Source organism: Pelophylax lessonae (assembly GCF_965119305.1).
Source record: "Pelophylax lessonae genome assembly, chromosome: 11".
Taxonomy (NCBI): domain Eukaryota; kingdom Metazoa; phylum Chordata; class Amphibia; order Anura; family Ranidae; genus Pelophylax; species Pelophylax lessonae.
The window spans coordinates 11,221,866-11,240,591 of record NC_138778.1 but is presented as its reverse complement, the minus strand read 5'-3'; the positions used below and the strand labels follow the sequence as shown (position 1 = coordinate 11,240,591).

General features: G+C 47.3%; 1 protein-coding gene across 1 annotated transcript; it reads right to left on the bottom strand.

Moving 5' to 3' along the window:
* Positions 1 to 4,859: 4,859 nt before the first annotated feature.
* On the bottom strand, positions 4,860 to 14,145 carry CRTAP (cartilage associated protein). The gene is made up of 2 exons (XM_082272448.1): positions 13,940 to 14,145; positions 4,860 to 6,177 (listed from the first exon to the last, which is right to left on the bottom strand). Exon 2 carries the CDS (start codon positions 6,150 to 6,152, stop codon positions 4,935 to 4,937), a length of 1,218 nt encoding a protein of 405 aa, XP_082128574.1. The 5' UTR covers positions 6,153 to 6,177; positions 13,940 to 14,145; the 3' UTR covers positions 4,860 to 4,934.
* Positions 14,146 to 18,726: the final 4,581 nt, after the last annotated feature.

Sequence of the window (18,726 nt, the reverse complement as noted above, 5' to 3'; positions counted from 1 at the left end):
GAAGAGTCGCCCCCACAATCAGGAGTGGCAAATAGAATCCCTCTTTATATTCAGGAGTGCCCCGCAGAGTCCCTTCTTATATGTTACAGTCCTTTACATTTAAGTGTGCCCAGCAGAATCCTCCTCACACCCATCACTGTGCCGCCATACATTCAGGGGTGCCCAGAAGGGTCCCCCCTTGCATTCAGGTGGCAGAGCAACAGGGCAGAATCTGGGTTGGGGCAGGTGTGGATGGACCTCCTGTGAGCACTGGGTGGGAAAATCAAACATGTTATTGTTCGCTAGGACACCGGCGGTCCAAGCAACCAACGACAGCTGGGAGGGGGCAGAATAATCTGCGCTGGGGACAGGAGAGGGTCACGGCTGCTGGCTGATAATAGATGTGCCGGCCTCTGTGGTAAGATACACAGACCAATGCCACCACTGCCAGACAGCCAGTCAGGGTATTATCCCAGACAGTTCCTGTGGGCCAGAAAAAATCTTGTAAATGGGCCAGATGTGGCCCATGGCTGTGGGTGAGAGGCCCCTGTGGTACATGATGAGGGTTTTGGTTTTCTCTTTAACCCAAAAGAGTGAGCAGCCTCTAGGAGATAGAGAAAAAAATAAATAACGGAGAAGCAGCGATTCAAGATCGTGCAAAAGTCCCCTGGCTGCTCCCAATACTACATTGTTTATACAGGGTAGCAGAGACCGTGAATACCTATTGTACATTATACACAGCATCCTGCACATTATACACTAGATGACCACATTGTTTTCTCCTCTACACAAAGCCTGTGTTCTATCAGAAAACCCTACCCCATCAGATTTCCCTACCTACGTCGTTTCCGGTGCAGGCTCGTCATGCACCAGCTGTAGCCGCGTCACACGTCCTACTGCGCATGTGCGGAATAGGTAGGGAATTTTGATAACATCGTAAGGGGGTGAGGCAAAAGTCCTACTGTGCATGCGCACCAACGGATAGGGTAGCCGCATCTCTTATAACAAGCATCCATCCGATCTCCATGGCATACACTGCGCCGAGCCGACACTGGGACAATCCTATTCCCTACCCGCACGCCCACTGTCTAATTGTCGGGTCGGCGCAGTGTGGGGCATGGAGATCGGATTGTCGGGTCGCTGCAGTGTCGGCTCGGGGCAGGGTCGGGTCAGCGCAGTGTGGGCCATAGAAATCGGATGGATGTTTGTTATCAGAGATCCCGCTTCCCGACCCGTTGGTGCGCATGCACACTAGGACTTTTGCCTGACCCTTACGATGTTATCAAAATGCCCTACCTATTCTGTGCATGCGCAGTAGGACTTGTGACGTGGCTACTCCTGATTCATGACGAAGACACATCTGATCCGCAACCGGAAATGACAAAGGTATGGAATTCTGACAGAACACCGGCTCCATAAAGACATCGCTTGACCAGGTGGGTGTGGAGGAACTCTAGAGGTCTTCAAAGAGCCCTGCTGACCTTAAAGCGGAGTTCCGGGCACGAAATTCATTTTGTAATAAATACTGCATTGTATTACTTACCCTCCGCTGAGTCCAAATTGGATATTCCCATATTTTTTTTTTTATTCACTTACCTGTATACAGAGGTTTGTATACTCACCTTTCCAAGCACTTCCTCCCTCCTGCGCCTCGGCTCTCCTCGTCACTTCCGCGCCGCAATGCGTCATGGGAGCTCTTCCTCGGCGCTCCCATGATGCACTTTGCAGTCACGTGGGCGGCCGACCGCTGTTCTCATCGCGTTATTTCCAAACAGGAAATGACGCGATGTTAGGCGGAGCCCAGCGCGGACGGCGCCATTTTTAAACCTCTCCTGCACGTTGTTGGAGCTTCCGGGAGGCGGGGGGTGGATTTATAGGGGCGGCAACTTCCTGTAACATTGCCGTCCCTATGGAAACCAGTACTATGCCGATCGCATAGTACTGGGCATGCGCGAGAATTCGCGCTCGACTCACAGGCCTACGCCCACTGGAATCAGGAAGAAGGGAAGACATTTCCCCAGAACGGAATCGGCAGTCCACAACAAAGATGGCGCCGCACAGCAGAAATTATATAAAGTAAGATTTTATTCTTGCAAACTGATTATTTCACCATTCTAACCAGGATTAGCGGATGTATCGATGTGTAAGGGTGATTGTTAGGGGGAGATTAAAAAAAAAAAAACGATTCTGTGCCCGGAACTCCGCTTTAACCCTACTTAACACTTTTGGGATGAATTGGATGGAACTCTGATTGTAAGCCATGTCTTCTCACCCAATATCAGTACCTGACTCCAAAATCTGGAAAAGCCTTCCCAGAAGAGTTGAGGGTGTTGTGCCGCAAACGTTGGGACAACTCCATAATAATTCCCATGGTGTTGGAATGAGAATACCTCATGTACATTATATACATTTCTGTACATGATATGCTCCCTTTTGTGTACACCCTTCTACATTTTCCATACCCCCTTCTGTACATGGTATACTGTATACCATACAGCTGTATATTATACACCAGAGATCTCCAAACTACGGCCCTCCAGCTGTTGCGGAACTACACATCCCATGAGACATTGCAAAACTCTGTCATTCACAGACATGACTAGGCATGATGGGAATTGTAGTACCTGAACAACTGGAGGACCATAGTTTGGAGACCCCTGTTCTACACAGTGCTTTGTGTATATTCATATCCAGACCCCATATCCTGTTTATCGTTCCAATCCATGCAATGCCTGTAGACAATACACTTTGATGTCTCCTCTCTGGATGGAAGGATGGAGCTGCCAACTCACCATCCCTGGGCTTAATTGACATGGAGAGGACTTTTGGCACTGGTAGTCCTCTATCCACCACGGGAGTGCAGAGCAGTGAGCTGCGTGTAGAACACTCATCTGAACCTGGCAGTGCTGTAAGGGTGGCCATACATGGTATTAGAATGTGTAACTCCAAAAACAATAAGCAGTGAGATAAATATCAGTCCTTGGACATGCTAGAACTGGCTGTGACCTTCTTGGTGACATGGCAGAGTACCTGTGCTTATGGGACATTCAACACATTTAAACGCTTTTTCTACACAGGACGTGGATGAAAAGGGGCTCATCAACTCCAAGATTTTCCAAAAAGTTGGTAGGTTGGGTGCAACTCAATAATGCCCCCTAGGTGAGCCTTACATGGCCTGACCTTTGTCTGATTGCTGTAGAGGCCACTGGAATTAGACCCTGCATGGCTGTCTTTTCTCAGGCAACCAGAATCCTGTTTCTACACCTTGATTAGTTGAGGAATGATTTCTGATTAGCAGCTACAGTGCCCTGCGAAAGTATTCAAACCCCTTGAACTTTTTGACCTTTTGCCACATTTCAGGCTTCAAACATAAAGATATAAAACTGTAATTTCTTGTGAAGAAACAACAACAAGTGGGACACAATCATGAGGTGGAATGAAATTTATTGGACATTTTAAACTTTTATAACAAATAAAAAACTGAAAAATTGGGCGTGCAAAATTATTCAGCCCCCTTAAGTTAATACTTTGTAGCACCACCTTTTGCTGCGATTACAGCTGTAAGTCGCTTGGGGTATGTCTCTATCAGTTTAGATCTCTGCAGTTCATCCAGAGTGATCATGGGCCTCTTGGCTGCATCTCTGATCAGTCTTCTCCTTGTAGGAGCTGAAAGTTTAGAGGGACAGCCAGGTCTTCGTAGATTTGCAGTGGTCTGATACTCCTTCCATTTCAATATTATCGCTTGCACAGTGCTCCTTGGGATGTTTAAAGCTTGGGAAATCTTTTTGTATCCAAATCCGGCTTTAAACTTCTCCACAACAGTATCTCGGACCTGCCTGGTGTGTTCCTTGTTCTTCATGATGCTCTCTGAGCTTTAAACGGACCTCTGAGACTATCACAGTGCAGGTGTATTTATACGGAGACTTGATTACACACAGGTGGATTCTATTTATCATCATTAGTCATTTAGGTCAACATTGGATCATTCAGAGATCCTCACTGAACTTCTGGAGAGAGTTTGCTGCACTGAAAGTAAACGGGCTGAATAATTTTGCACGCACAATTTTTCTGTTTTTTATTTGTTGTTAAAGTTTGAAATATCCAATAAATTTCGTTCCACTTCATGATTGTGTCCCACTTGTTGATTCTTCACAAAAAATTACAGTTTTATATCTTTATGTTTGAAGCCTATAATGTGGCAAAAGGTCGAAAAGTTCAAGGGGGCCGAATACTTTCGCAAGGCACTGTATCAGGTACTGCTGCTTGCACCCCCATCTTGTATCTGAGACACAATGGTGGTTGATTTACTATAACTGGAGAGTGCAAAATCTGGTGAAGCTCTGCACAGAAACCAAACAGGTTCCATATTTTTTTTTGTCAAAGCTAAACTGAATAAGCTGAAGTTAGACGCTGATTGGCTACCATGCAGATCTGCACCAGATTTTTCACTCTTCAGTTTTAGTAAATCAATCCCTATATATTGTTGGACTCTCTGAATGTCATGTCTGAATTTGCAATATCAAATTTCATCCACAGATGGCGCTGCAGATGAAATCTGAAATTATGGTTTCCAAGGAGCATGGGGGGTCATCTTATCGGAGGGAGTTTTAATAAATCCACCTCTATACACAGTATTGTTGGACCATCTGAATGTCATGTCTGAGACTGTAATACCACATTTCATCCACAGGTGGCGCTGAATATTAAATCTGAAATTATGGTTTCCAAAGAGCATGGGGGTTATCTCTTTACGTTGTAAGAGGCAGCCATATTAATTTTTCTATGCAGATATCTAAAATGTAGCTACTCATCATACATACACCATGACTCTTGGGCCTTTTATGAGATTTTTTTTATTCCAAAAAATAAAAAATAAAACTTGTGACACCAACCCATAAAAAGTCAGAGACTTCATGCAGTGTCCAGTACCAAAGAAAAAGCACCATAACATTTTTTTAGAAATCGCTTGCATTCAAAAGTTCATCGAGGTATTCCACCACATCGCCCTCATCGTCATCTACCAAGTTCTGCATGGCAAAGTGGTACATCTCTTTTTGTTTGGTCGTGATGTTATAGAAGAGGGAGGCCTCAGGACGGGGATTAAAGTTTGACTCTGAAAGGCTCCATTTCTCCTTGTGGTATTGGTAGTAGACCATGTTCTGCTTCATGACGTCATCATCCGGGTCAAAGAGTAGATAGCTTGCTGCACAAGGGGCGGCATTCCGAACGTCATTGAGTTTGTAGTAGGCAAACTGCAGATAGTGGTACATGGTGGCCACAAATTTTTCTACCACATACCCTCCGATGATTGGGGTGAGCTCACCCTCACATTTTATTTTGCATCTCAGCACTTCGATGTAGTGATCCGCCACCGATGGATAGAAGTCCTTGAAATCTTTGATGTCCCTGGACCCTTCACAGGCGGCCGTGCATTCCTGGAAGGCCTTATAGAAGTCGGGTAAGGCAAGCTCCATGTCGGAGATGGAGGTTCTCCAATTCTCTCCATTGTAGGCCCTCACAGCTCTGATGAACAAGTTCTCGTAGTTTTTGGTCTCCAGATCTTTGATGTGGTTCTCGGTGTCTGGCATACTCTTATAATAGGCCATGTTCCTCTTCATCATCTCATCGTCAGGGTGCATCAAGAGGTAAGTATGGGCAGCTGAAACTGCCTTGGGTAAGTTATCGGTCTTAAAGTAGGCATATTGCAGGAATTTGTAGGGCTCCCGGGCCTGGAACTCCAGCATAGTCTCTCTGCTGGGCTGAGACTGACGGAAGGCGGGGAGACCCTGCTTACAACGTTTCAGGCATCGAGATCTCATCAGAACGTCTCCGAACACCCTGAGCTCGGGGAAGTCATTGAACCGACCTTGGGACTGATTCCCATTTTCCATGCCCTGCGGTGGAGGGTTGTCATCTATCCGGGCTGTACTGCAGTTTAGGTTACAGAAGGCCTCACTGTCTCTCAGGAGCCGGTACAGCCTCAAGCTTATCTCAAGGTAATGGACGCTCTCCGGCCACTTCTCGACTGAGTACTGGTCCAGCCCGTACTTATAGGCCGACTCGAGGGGCATCAGTTCATCTCGGGGGTAACTTCTGAAGCTGTAATGTTCATACTGAGCGCTGACTGAGAGGGCGAGGAGAAGAAGGGAAGCGCAGCAAATCTTGAGGGCCATGGTGATATCGGCTTAAATTCAGGTGCTAGATAAGAAGAAGAACATGTAGTTGTGAGGAGTTTTTATTTGCTATATACATACATTAAAAACACATTTAAAGCTGAAGTTTAAACAGGATATGTTTTGCCTTCCTTGGTTCGCCCTTGCCTCCTAAGGCCTCATTTACAATTGCTCCAACTTTAACACACATTAAAACGCCTACTGCTTCAGCATTCTTTTTTGAAGCTTCTGTGATGCTTTGATTATGTTTTTCGAAGCTTTAATGAAGCTTGAAAAATGCCCTGTGTGTGTTGATTTTCAGCCCAGTAATACCCCAACTCAGCAGATCCTCAGCTCATTCATACCCCTGTTCAGCAGATCCCCAGTAAATATGGGCTCTGATCGACTTGAACATCAGCTGTTCATGCGTTCGCTGAACACACAAACAAATGGGGCGCTCAACGGGAAGTTCACCCGCTGATGAGCGCCCCATAATGCACTGTGCTGTTGCAGTGCATTGATTGCTGATGATTGGCCAAAGCATGCACCTGACCTGTATGCTTTGGCCAATCATAGAACAATGTCCAGTCAGAGCCATGATTGCCAAAGGCAGGGTGCCTTTAGCCAATTATGGCCACGCCCCACACTATATAAGGCTGCTGCTTACACGGCAGCCGTGTATAGCGTGTGATAATAGAGATTAGGCCGGTAGTCAGTGCATAGTGAGTTAAGTCAGTGTAGTGTATAGGTTATACCCCGCTTTTAAAATGTATAGATATGTTGTAGTCCTAGGTCCCCCCTCGGTGCTACCCACGTTTTGTGTCCCTGTTACTTATAGTTCGGGAACAGTGCCATGTCAAGCTGACCAATATTTCCCATAGACGCCAATGTTAACATCTTCCCGTCCGCGCTATAGCTGAAAGACGGCTACAGCGTGGACCTTAAAGCGGAGTTCCACCCAAAAGTAGAACTTCCGCTTTAAATAGTCCTAACCCCCTGACATGCCACATGTGGCATGTCATTTTAGGGGGGGGGGGGGTACCTAGTTTTGACAGGTACAGCTCCCACTTCCGCTCGGAGCGCCACAGCGCCCTGAGCGGAAGTTCTCCTCTCTCCTTCCCTCCCTGCAATCTTCTGGGACATGTCAGAGGTCCCAGAAGATTGCCGGCCAATCACGACGCATAGTGCAACTCGCGCATGCGCAGTGCATACCCGGCTGTGAAGCCGCAAACTGTCACAGCCGGGTGCCCACATCAGTGATGCTGGCGCCGCAGAGCAGAAAGGGAGAAGACGGCACATCGCTGGACCGTGGGACAGGTGAGTGTGCGGTTAGTCTGGAACTCCGTTTTAATTGCCGGGAGGGCGTCCATGTACGTCCTCCCATGCATGAGCCACCTGTGCGCTCCCTGAGGAGCGTGCGTGGCTTGCTATGTCAATGAGACTCGGCTGATCACAGATCGGAGTAAGGGGCCGGTCCCGGCCCCTCACCATGTGATCAGCTGTCATCCAATGACAGCTGATCATGTGATGTAAACAGCAGCCGGCGATCAGCTTTTTTTTCCTCCTCACGCTGTCAGTCCTCTCTCTCCGGCCCACACTCACCTTCGTACCCATGTTGCACACTATGTCTGCTACTTGCTCGACTCCAGTCTGGACCCTGCTCAACTTTCTGCTGCACCACGCTGCACACCAGATGGGACGTCTGCACCAGACACTCCCAGAATATATACACATGAACCGGAAGGAACTACTGATGACATGTTTTCGGGTTAAATTGCTCACAAGCTTTATTGAAGCTTGGCAAATGCCCTGTGTGTGTTGATTTTTGATTTGTTTTAAAGGGACCTCAGATCAGTAATACCCCCACTCAGCAGATCCCCCGTTTATTAGTCCCCCTGTTCAGCAGGTTCTCAGATCATTGGTACCCTCGTTCAGCAGATACCCGGCTTATAAGTCCCTCCAGTGGGTTGTGCTCAGTGTTAGATAACGGCAATGAACTCCCTTGGGACTTGGGCTACTGCCTTTGTGGTACGGCCTTTTGGTCGGCCTTATGGTCATTTCCACATCTAGACTTGGAAAAAGAGGAAGGAAGGAGAGCCGAGTGTCCAAAAAAGTACATCAAGTCAACGCCTTTTGGGAGAAAGGACTCCACCTTCCTCGGGGCTGTTGCTGCATGCTATTCCTACACCAGATATATATTTGAGAGGTATTAGAGAACAGACTGACAGAGTGATGGCTGAGGTTGGGGGTGCAGCAATGAGTCCCTTACCCCCGAAATGCATAGGCTTGATGTACTTGTTACAACTGTCAAACGCTTTTGAACCCACCACCGCCCAACTTTATATTTGCATTTTCTTAAGACACCAGGTGCTCCTACCTTTAAGGCTTTATTAAAGCAGCACTTCACAAATTGACCTTAGGTCCATATTCTGCCCCCCTGACTGGAGTAATGGCACTGCTAGAACAGTTAAGGGGCAAAAATGTATAAACCTATTACAAGACAATTTTATGGTGCAGATTATGTGGGCCCCGACTAGAAATTATGTTCTGCTGGACCTGGTATTTAAAACCATGCAGAGCTTATTACCCATATTCATATAAAAGAACAAGGATGAGGGCTGCTCTCCAGGACTTAGACTGGGAGGGAATATTGGCATAGATGAACACAGAACAGAAATGGGAATTCTTCAAAAAGACTGTATGTGAACTCACAGCAAAGTATATTCCCACGGGTAATAAGTTTAAAAGGCTAAAAACAAAACCTATGTGGCTCACGGCCAAAGTTACAAAAGCTATAAATAATAAGAAAAGAGCTTTTAAAAAATATATAAATGAAGGAACACTATCATCGTTTAAATGCTATAAAGAATATAACAGAATAAGTAAAGAGGAATGCAAAAATTCAAAACGAACGACAGATTGCAAAGGATAGTAGGACAAACCCCCAAAAATTCTTCAAATATATTAATAGTAAAAAGGTCAGGTCTGAGCATGTAGGCTTTTTACAGAATAATCTGGAGTGGGTTACTGGGGACAAATAGAAGGCAAATTTATTAAATACTTTTTTCAGCTCTGTGTATACAAAGGAGCATGGGGGAGCTCATGTCCATAATGGGGATTGTATTGACACAGCCCCAAATGATCCACAATGGCTCATAAGTGATATGGTCCAGAAATATTTAAACAAAATAAAAGTGGATAAAGCCCCTGGACCAGATGGTGTTCACCCCCAGATCCTAAAAGAATTGAGATCTGTCATTTAAAAGACTTTGTTTCTAATTTTTAGGGACTCGTTAAGGACTGGAATAGTACCACTGGATTGGCGTAGGGCCAATGTGGTGCCTATATTTAAAAAGGGATCAAATTCTTCACCAAGTAACTATAGACCTGTTATTTTACCTTCTATAGTCGGGAAGATACTGGAGAGTTTAATAAAAAACCACATAGCTGAGTTCTTGCTGGAAAAAAATATTTTAAGCAACAGACAGCATGGATTCATGAAAGACAGAAGTTGTCAAACAAACCTGATTTCTTTTTAAGAGGAGGTAAGTAAAATCTTGGACAGAGGGGTGGCTGTGGTATACTTGAACAGAGGGGTGGCTGTGGATGTGGTATACTTGGACAGAGGGGTGGCTGTGGACGTGGTATACTTGGACAGAGGGGTGGCTGTGGACGTGGTATACTTGGACAGAGGGGTGGCTGTGGACGTGGTATACTTGGACAGAGGGGTGGCTGTGGACGTGGTATACTTGGACAGAGGGGTGGCTATGGACGTGGTATACTTGGACAGAGGGGTGGCTGTGGCATACTTGGACAGAGGGGTGGCTGTGGCATACTTGGACAGAGGGGTGGCTGTGGCATACTTGGACAGAGGGGTGGCTGTGGCATACTTGGACAGAGGGGTGGCTGTGGCATACTTGGACAGAGGGGTGGCTGTGGCATACTTGGACAGAGGGGTGGCTGTGGTATACTTGGACAGAGGGGTGGCTGTGGTATACTTGGACAGAGGGGTGGCTGTGGTATACTTGGACAGAGGGGTGGCTGTGGATGTGGTATACTTGGAAAGAGGGGTGGCTGTGGACGTGGTATACTTGGACAGAGGGGTGGCTGTGGATGTTGTATACTTGGAAAGAGGGGTGGCTGTGGACGTGGTATACTTGGACAGAGGGGTGGCTGTGGACGTGGTGTACTTGGACAGAGGGGTGGCTGTGGACGTAGTATACTTGGACAGAGGGGTGGCTGTGGACGTGGTATACTTGGACAGAGGGGTGGCTGTGGATGTTGTATACTTGGAAAGAGGGGTGGCTGTGGACGTGGTATACTTGGACAGAGGGGTGGCTGTGGACGTGGTGTACTTGGACAGAGGGGTGGCTGTGGACGTAGTATACTTGGACAGAGGGGTGGCTGTGGACGTGGTATACTTGGACAGAGGGGTGGCTGTGGACGTGGTGTACTTGGACAGAGGGGTGGCTGTGGACATGGTATACTTGGACAGAGGGGTGGCTGTGGACGTGGTATACTTGGACAGAGGGGTGGCTGTGGACGTGGTATACTTGGACAGAGGGGTGGCTGTGGATGTGGTATACTTGGACAGAGGGGTGGCTGTGGACGTGGTATACTTGGACAGAGGGGTAGCTGTGGATGTGGTATACTTGGACAGAGGGTTGGCTATGTACGGCGTATACTTGGACAGAGGGGTGGCTGTGGACGTGGTATACTTGGACAGAGGGGTGGCTGTGGACGTGGTGTACTTGGACAGAGGGGTGGCTGTGGACATGGTATACTTGGACAGAGGGGTGGCTGTGGATGTGGTATACTTGGACAGAGGGGTGGCTGTGGACGTGGTATACTTGGACAGAGGGGTGGCTGTGGACGTGGTGTACTTGGACAGAGGGGTGGCTGTGGACATGGTATACTTGGACAGAGGGGTGGCTGTGGACGTGGTATACTTGGACAGAGGGGTGGCTGTGGACGTGGTATACTTGGACAGAGGGGTGGCTGTGGACGTGGTATACTTGGACAGAGGGGTGGCTGTGGACGTGGTATACTTGGACAGAGGGGTGGCTGTGGATGTGGTATACTTGGACAGAGGGGTAGCTGTGGATGTGGTATACTTGGACAGAGGGTTGGCTATGTACGGCGTATACTTGGACAGAGGGGTGGCTGTGGACGTGGTATACTTGGACAGAGGGGTGGCTGTGGACGTGGTGTACTTGGACAGAGGGTTGGCTGTGGACATGGTATACTTGGACAGAGGGGTGGCTGTGGATGTGGTATACTTGGACAGAGGGGTGGCTGTGGATGTGGTATACTTGGACAGAGGGTTGGCTGTGGACGTGGTATACTTGGACAGAGGGGTGGCTGTGGACGTGGTATACTTGGACAGAGGGGTAGCTGTGGAAGTGGTATACTTGGACAGAGGGTTGGCTGTGGACGTGGTATACTTGGACAGAGGGGTGGCTGTGGACGTGGTATACTTGGACAGAGGGGTGGCTGTGGACGTGGTATACTTGGACAGAGGGGTGGCTGTGGACGTGGTGTACTTGGACAGAGGGGTGGCTGTGGACGTGGTATACTTGGACAGAGGGGTGGCTGTGGACGTGGTATACTTGGACAGAGGGGTGGCTGTGGATGTGGTATACTTGGACAGAGGGGTGGCTGTGGACGTGGTATACTTGGACAGAGGGGTAGCTGTGGATGTGGTATACTTGGACAGAGGGTTGGCTATGTACGGCGTATACTTGGACAGAGGGGTGGCTGTGGACGTGGTATACTTGGACAGAGGGGTGGCTGTGGACGTGATGTACTTGGACAGAGGGGTGGCTGTGGACATGGTATACTTGGACAGAGGGGTGGCTGTGGATGTGGTATACTTGGACAGAGGGGTGGCTGTGGACGTGGTATACTTGGACAGAGGGGTGGCTGTGGACGTGGTATACTTGGACAGAGGGGTAGCTGTGGATGTGGTATACTTGGACAGAGGGTTGGCTGTGGACGTGGTATACTTGGACAGAGGGGTGGCTGTGGATGTGGTATACTTGGACAGAGGGGTGGCTGTGGACGTGGTATACTTGGACAGAGGGGTGGCTGTGGACGTGGTATACTTGGACAGAGGGGTGGCTGTGGACGTGGTATACTTGGACAGAGGGGTGGCTGTGGACGTGGTATACTTGGACAGAGGGGTAGCTGTGGATGTGGTATACTTGGACAGAGGGGTAGCTGTGGATGTGGTATACTTGGACAGAGGGGTAGCTGTGGATGTGGTATACTTGGACAGAGGGTTGGCTGTGGACGTGGTATACTTGGACAGAGGGGTGGCTGTGGATGTGGTATACTTGGACAGAGGGGTGGCTGTGGACGTGGTATACTTGGACAGAGGGGTGGCTGTGGACGTGGTATACTTGGACAGAGGGGTGGCTGTGGACGTTGTATACTTGGACAGAGGGGTGGCTGTGGACGCGGTATACTTGGACAGAGGGGTGGCTGTGGACGTGGTATACTTGGACAGAGGGGTGGCTGTGGACGTTGTATACTTGGATAGAGGGGTGGCTGTGGACGCGGTATACTTGGACAGAGGGGTGGCTGTGGACGTGGTATACTTGGACAGAGGGGTGGCTGTGAATGTGGTATACTTGGACAGAGGGGTGGCTGTGAACGTGGTATACTTGGACAGAGGGGTGGCTGTAGACATGGTATACTTGGACAGAGGGGTGGCTGTAGACGTGGTATACTTGGACAGAGGGGTGGCTGTAGACGTGGTATACTTGGATTTTGCAACAACGTGTGACACAGTTCCCCACACACGGCTAATGTGTAAGGTAAAGTCTAAGGCTTGGAAAGATCAGTTTGTAAATGGATAGAAAATTGGCTAAAAGATAGAATTCAGAGAGTAGTGGGTAATGATTCTTACTCTGAATGGTGTAAGGTTATGCACATTTCATGCACAGATGTCTATGCAATTAGCACCTGAAATTGCAAAAAGTAGTGCAAGAACTGTTCTTGAAATTTGACTGCTTCCATTGTGGACAATAGGGTGCAGCTTGTCATGCGATTTGAAACTATTAAAATCGCATGACAAGTTGCACTGGTGTGACAGGGGGTTCAAATATGTAGTGTTAGTAAGCCTTCAGTCACACTGAACACAGCTTTCAAATCATGTGACTTCACTTAAAGCCGCAAGATTTCTAAACCGCATGTCAGTGTGACGTCAGATGCGACATCTCTGCGACTTCATGCACAGATGTCTAAGCAAGTCGCGCCTGAACTTGCAAAAATTAATGCAAGAACTACTTAAAAAATCAGTGCAACACCGATGGAGCTAGAGTCAGACCGTTTCCATTGCGGACAATAGAGTACGACTTGTCATGCGATTTGAAACGATCACATTGCATGAGAAGTCGCACCGGTGTGACCGGGGGGCTCAAATAAGTAAGCCTTTGGTCACATCAATACAGCTTTGAAATTGTGCATCGTTACTTGAAGCAGTGCAACCTCAGAGACTCTGATGGAGTCGCACTGATTTGACCGCTTCCATTGCAGGCAATAGGGTGCGACTTGTCATGCCATTTGAAACAATCAAATCGCATGACAAGCCGCACCAGTGTGACCCGGGGCTCAAATAGGTAAAGGTAGAGGCACGACAATCAGACACAACGCTTACAGCAAATGCCCCTTTCTAGTGTGGGGTGCAACGCAGACTAGAATCCCCCCCCCCCCAAAATCGAAACATTGTTACAAAATCGCATTACATTAAACATTGTTACATTGTTACAACATGGCATTGAAAGTTAGAAAAATATGGAACTTACGGTGGTAATAATAAAGTTCAGAGGCCTCCCATGAAGTTTTTACACCATCGCCAGTCCTTGATACTCGCCTCGCTAGTCCTTCTCACCCCCAGGACATGGAATGTGGGGTTCCTGGGAATTGGGGGGCCACAGCTGACGGCTCTTCTCCCTCTGTGCTCCTCTCTGTGAGCTGTATACCACGTAGCAGGCCAGCCAGGCAGGGAGAGGGGGGGCTACACTCACAGGAAGTCTATGAAAGGATCTGCCTGTTGCTGCAGGCGGAGATTTGGGAATGGAATTCGGAGAGACTGGCCTGGAAAAAAAAAAGAAACTTTTTCCAAATTTAAAATAACTTTATTTGGCTGCAACTTTTCCCGCACAAGGAATATTTAAGAGGAAGGAAGTTGGGAAACGTTACAAAGTTTCTGATCCCTTGTAAGATTCCTGAGTGTCTCCGGGCTGTATTGTGGTCACCGTGTACACAGGCGGAGGAGGGGGGGGGGGGGGTGTTCAAGGTGGCAAATACCAGGGGCGGCCACTAGGAGGCAACCAGTAGATTATACAGTGAGGGGGAAAAAAAGGATTTGATCCCCTGCTGATTTTGTACATTTGACAAAGAAATAATCAGTCTATAATGTTAATGGTCGGTGTATTTTAATAGTGAGAGGCAAAATAACAAAAATATCCAGAAAAATGCATTTAAAAAAAATGATAAATTGATTTGCATTTTAACCACTTCTGGACCAGTAGGATTTACCCCCTTAATGACCAGGCCACTTTTTGCGATTCGGCGCCGCGTTACTTTTAACGGACAATTGCGCGGTTGTGCGACGCTGAACCCAACTAAAATTGATGTCCTTTTTTTCCCACAAACAGAGCTTTCTTTTGGTGGTATTTGATCACCTGTGCGATTTTTATTTTTTGCGCTATAAACAAAAAAAGAGCGACAATTCTGAAAAAAAAAAAAGCAATATTTTTTACTTTCTGCTATAAAACAGAAAAATCTATTTTTTTTTTTCAATTTAGGACAATATTCTGCCACATATTTTTGGTAAAATAAATGTCCTAATAAGCGTATTTTGATTGGTTTGCACAAAAGTTATCGCATTTACAAACTAGGAGATAGATTTATGTCATTTTTATTTATTTATTTATTTATTCTTTTTTACTAGTAATGTACCCAAATAAAATTGATGTCCTTTTTTCCCCACAAATAGAGCTTTCTTTTGGTGGTATTTGATCACCTGTGCGATATTTATTTATTTATTTTGCGCTATAAACAAACAAAAGAGCGACAATTCTGAAAAAACAAAACAAAAAAACAAAAAAACAATATTTTTCACATTCTGCTATATAACATTCACAAAAATTTTTTTTTTTTTTTTTTTTTTTTTAACATTTTAGGCCAATTTGTTTTCTGCTACATATTTTTGGTAAAAAAAAAATTGCAATAAGCGTATTTTGATTGGTTTCCGCAAAAGTTATCACGTCTACAAACTAGGAGATAGATTTATGTCATTTTTATTTATTTATTTATTTTTTACTAGTAATGTACCCAAATAAAAAAAAAAGTCATTTTTCCCCACAAACAGAGCTTTCTTTTGGTGGTATTTGATCACCAGTGCGATTTTTATTTGCGCTATAAACAAACAAAAAAGCGACAATTCTGAAAAAAAAAAAAAAAAAACAATATTTTTCACATTCTGCCATATAACATTTACAAAAAAAAAAATTTAAAAATCAATATTTTTTAACATTTTAGGCCAATTTGTTTTCTGCTACATATTTTTGGTAAAAAAAAAAAAATTGCAATAAGCTTATTTTGATTGGTTTGCGCAAAAGTTATCGCGTCTTCAAACTACGGGAAAGATTTATGTCATTTTTATTGTTTTTACACAGGTGGAGGAGGGGGGTCTATAATGTGTGGTCATCCTGTACACAGGTGGAGGAGGGGGATCTATAATGTGAGGTCACCCTGTACACAGATGGAGGAGGGGGGATCTATGATGTCTGGTCACCCTGTACACAGGTGGAGGAGGGGGATCTATGATGTGAGGTCACCCTGTACACAGGTGGAGGAGGGGGATCTATGATGTGAGGTCACCCTGTACACAGGTGGAGGAGGGGGATCTATGATGTCTGGTCACCCTGTACACAGGTGGAGGAGGGGGATCTATAATGTTCGGTCACCCTGTACACAGGTGGAGGAGGGGATCTATAATGTTCGGTCACCCTGTACACAGGTGGAGGAGGGGATCTATAATGTGAGGTCATCCTGTACACAGGTGGAGGAGGGGGATCTATAATGTGAGGTCACCCTGTACACAGGTGGAGGAGGGGGATCTATGATGTGAGGTCACCCTGTACACAGGTGGAGGAGGGGGATCTATGATGTCTGGTCACCCTGTACACAGGTGGAGGAGGGGGATCTATAATGTTCGGTCACCCTGTACACAGGTGGAGGAGGGGATCTATAATGTGAGGTCATCCTGTACACAGGTGGAGGAGGGGGATCTATAATGTGTGGTCACCCTGTACACAGGTGGAGGAGGGGGATCTATAATGTGCGGTCACCCTGTACACAGATGGAGGAGGGGGATCTATAATGTGCGATCACCTTGTACACAGGTGGAGGAGGGGATCTATAATGTGCAGTCAGGTGGAGGAGGGGGATCTACAGTATCATGTGCGGTCACCCTGTACACAGGTGGAGGAGGGGGATCTATAATGTGCGGTCACCCTGTACACAGATGGAGGAGGGGGATCTATAATGTGAGGTCACCCTGTACACAGATGGAGGAGGGGGATCTATAATGTGCGGTCACCCTGTACACAGATGGAGGAGGGGGATCTATGATGTGAGGTCACCCTGTACACAGATGGAGGAGGGGGATCTATAATGTGAGGTCACCCTGTACACAGATGGAGGAGGGGGATCTATAATGTGAGGTCACCCTGTACACAGATGGAGGAGGGGGATCTATAATGTGCGGTCACCCTGTACACAGGTGGAGGAGGGGGATCTATGATGTGAGGTCACCCTGTACACAGGTGGAGGAGGGGATCTATAATGTGAGGTCACCCTGTACACAGATGGAGGAGGGGGATCTATAATGTGAGGTCACCCTGTACACAGATGGAGGAGGGGGATCTATAATGTGTGGTCACCCTGTACACAAATGGAGGAGGGGATCTATAATGTGAGGTCACCCTGTACACAGATGGAGGAGGGGGATCTATAATGTGAGGTCACCCTGTACACAGGTGGAGGAGGGGGATCTATAATGTGAGGTCACCCTGTACACAGGTGGAGGAGGGGGATCTATAATGTGTGGTCACCCTGTACACAGATGGAGGAGGGGGATCTATAATGTGAGGTCACCCTGTACACAGATGGAGGAGGGGGGGGATTTATAATGTGAGGTCACCCTGTACACAGGTGGAGGAGGGGGATCTATAATGTGTGGTCACCCTGTACACAGATGGAGGAGGGGGATCTATAATGTGAGGTCACCCTGTACACAGATGGAGGAGGGGGATCTATAATGTGAGGTCACCCTGTACACAGGTGGAGGAGGGGGATCTATAATGTGAGGTCACCCTGTACACAGGTGGAGAAGGGGGATCTATAATGTGAGGTCAGCCTGTACACAGATGGAGGAGGGGGATCTATAATGTGAGGTCACCATGTACACAGATGGAGGAGGGGGATCTATGATGTGCGGTCACCCTGTACACAGATGGAGGAGGGGGATCTATGATGTGAGGTCACCCTGTACACAGATGGAGGAGGGGGATCTATAATGTGAGGTCACCCTGTACACAGATGGAGGAGGGGGATCTATAATGTGTGGTCACCCTGTACACAGATGGAGGGGGGGGATCTATAATGTGAGGTCGCCCTGTACACAGATGGAGGAGGGGGAATCTATGATGTGAGGTCACCCTGTACACAGGTGGAGGAGGGGGATCTATAATGTGAGGTCACCCTGTACACAGGTGGAGGGGGGGGGATCTATAATGTGTGGTCACCCTGTACACAGGTGGAGGAGGGGGATCTATAATGTGAGGTCACCCTGTACACAGATGGAGGAGGGGGATCTATGATGTGAGGTCACCCTGTACACAGATGGAGGAGGGGGATCTATAATGTGAGGTCACCCTGTACACAGATGGAGGAGGGGGATCTATAATGTGTGGTCACCCTGTACACAGATGGAGGAGGGGGATCTATAATGTGAGGTCACCCTGTACACAGGTGGAGGAGGGGGATCTATAATGTGAGGTCACCCTGTACACAGATGGAGGAGGGGGATCTATAATGTGAGTTCAGCCTGTACACAGATGGAGGAGGGGGATCTATAATGTGAGGTCACCATGTACACAGATGGAGGAGGGGGATCTATGATGTGAGGTCACCCTGTACACAGATGGAGGAGGGGGATCTATGATGTGAGGTCATCCTGTACACAGATGGAGGAGGGGGATCTATAATGTGTGCTCACCCTGTACACAGATGGAGGGGGGGGGGGATCTATAATGTGAGGTCGCCCTGTACACAGATCGAGGAGGGGAAAGTAACAAAAATATCCAGAAATATCCAGAAAAATGCATTTAAAAAAAATGATAAATTGATTTGCATTTTAACCACTTCTGGACCAGTAGGATTTACCCCCTTAATGACCAGGCCACTTTTTGCGATTCGGCGCCGCGTTACTTTTAACGGACAATTGCGCGGTTGTGCGACGCTGAACCCAACTAAAATTGATGTCCTTTTTTTCCCACAAACAGAGCTTTCTTTTGGTGGT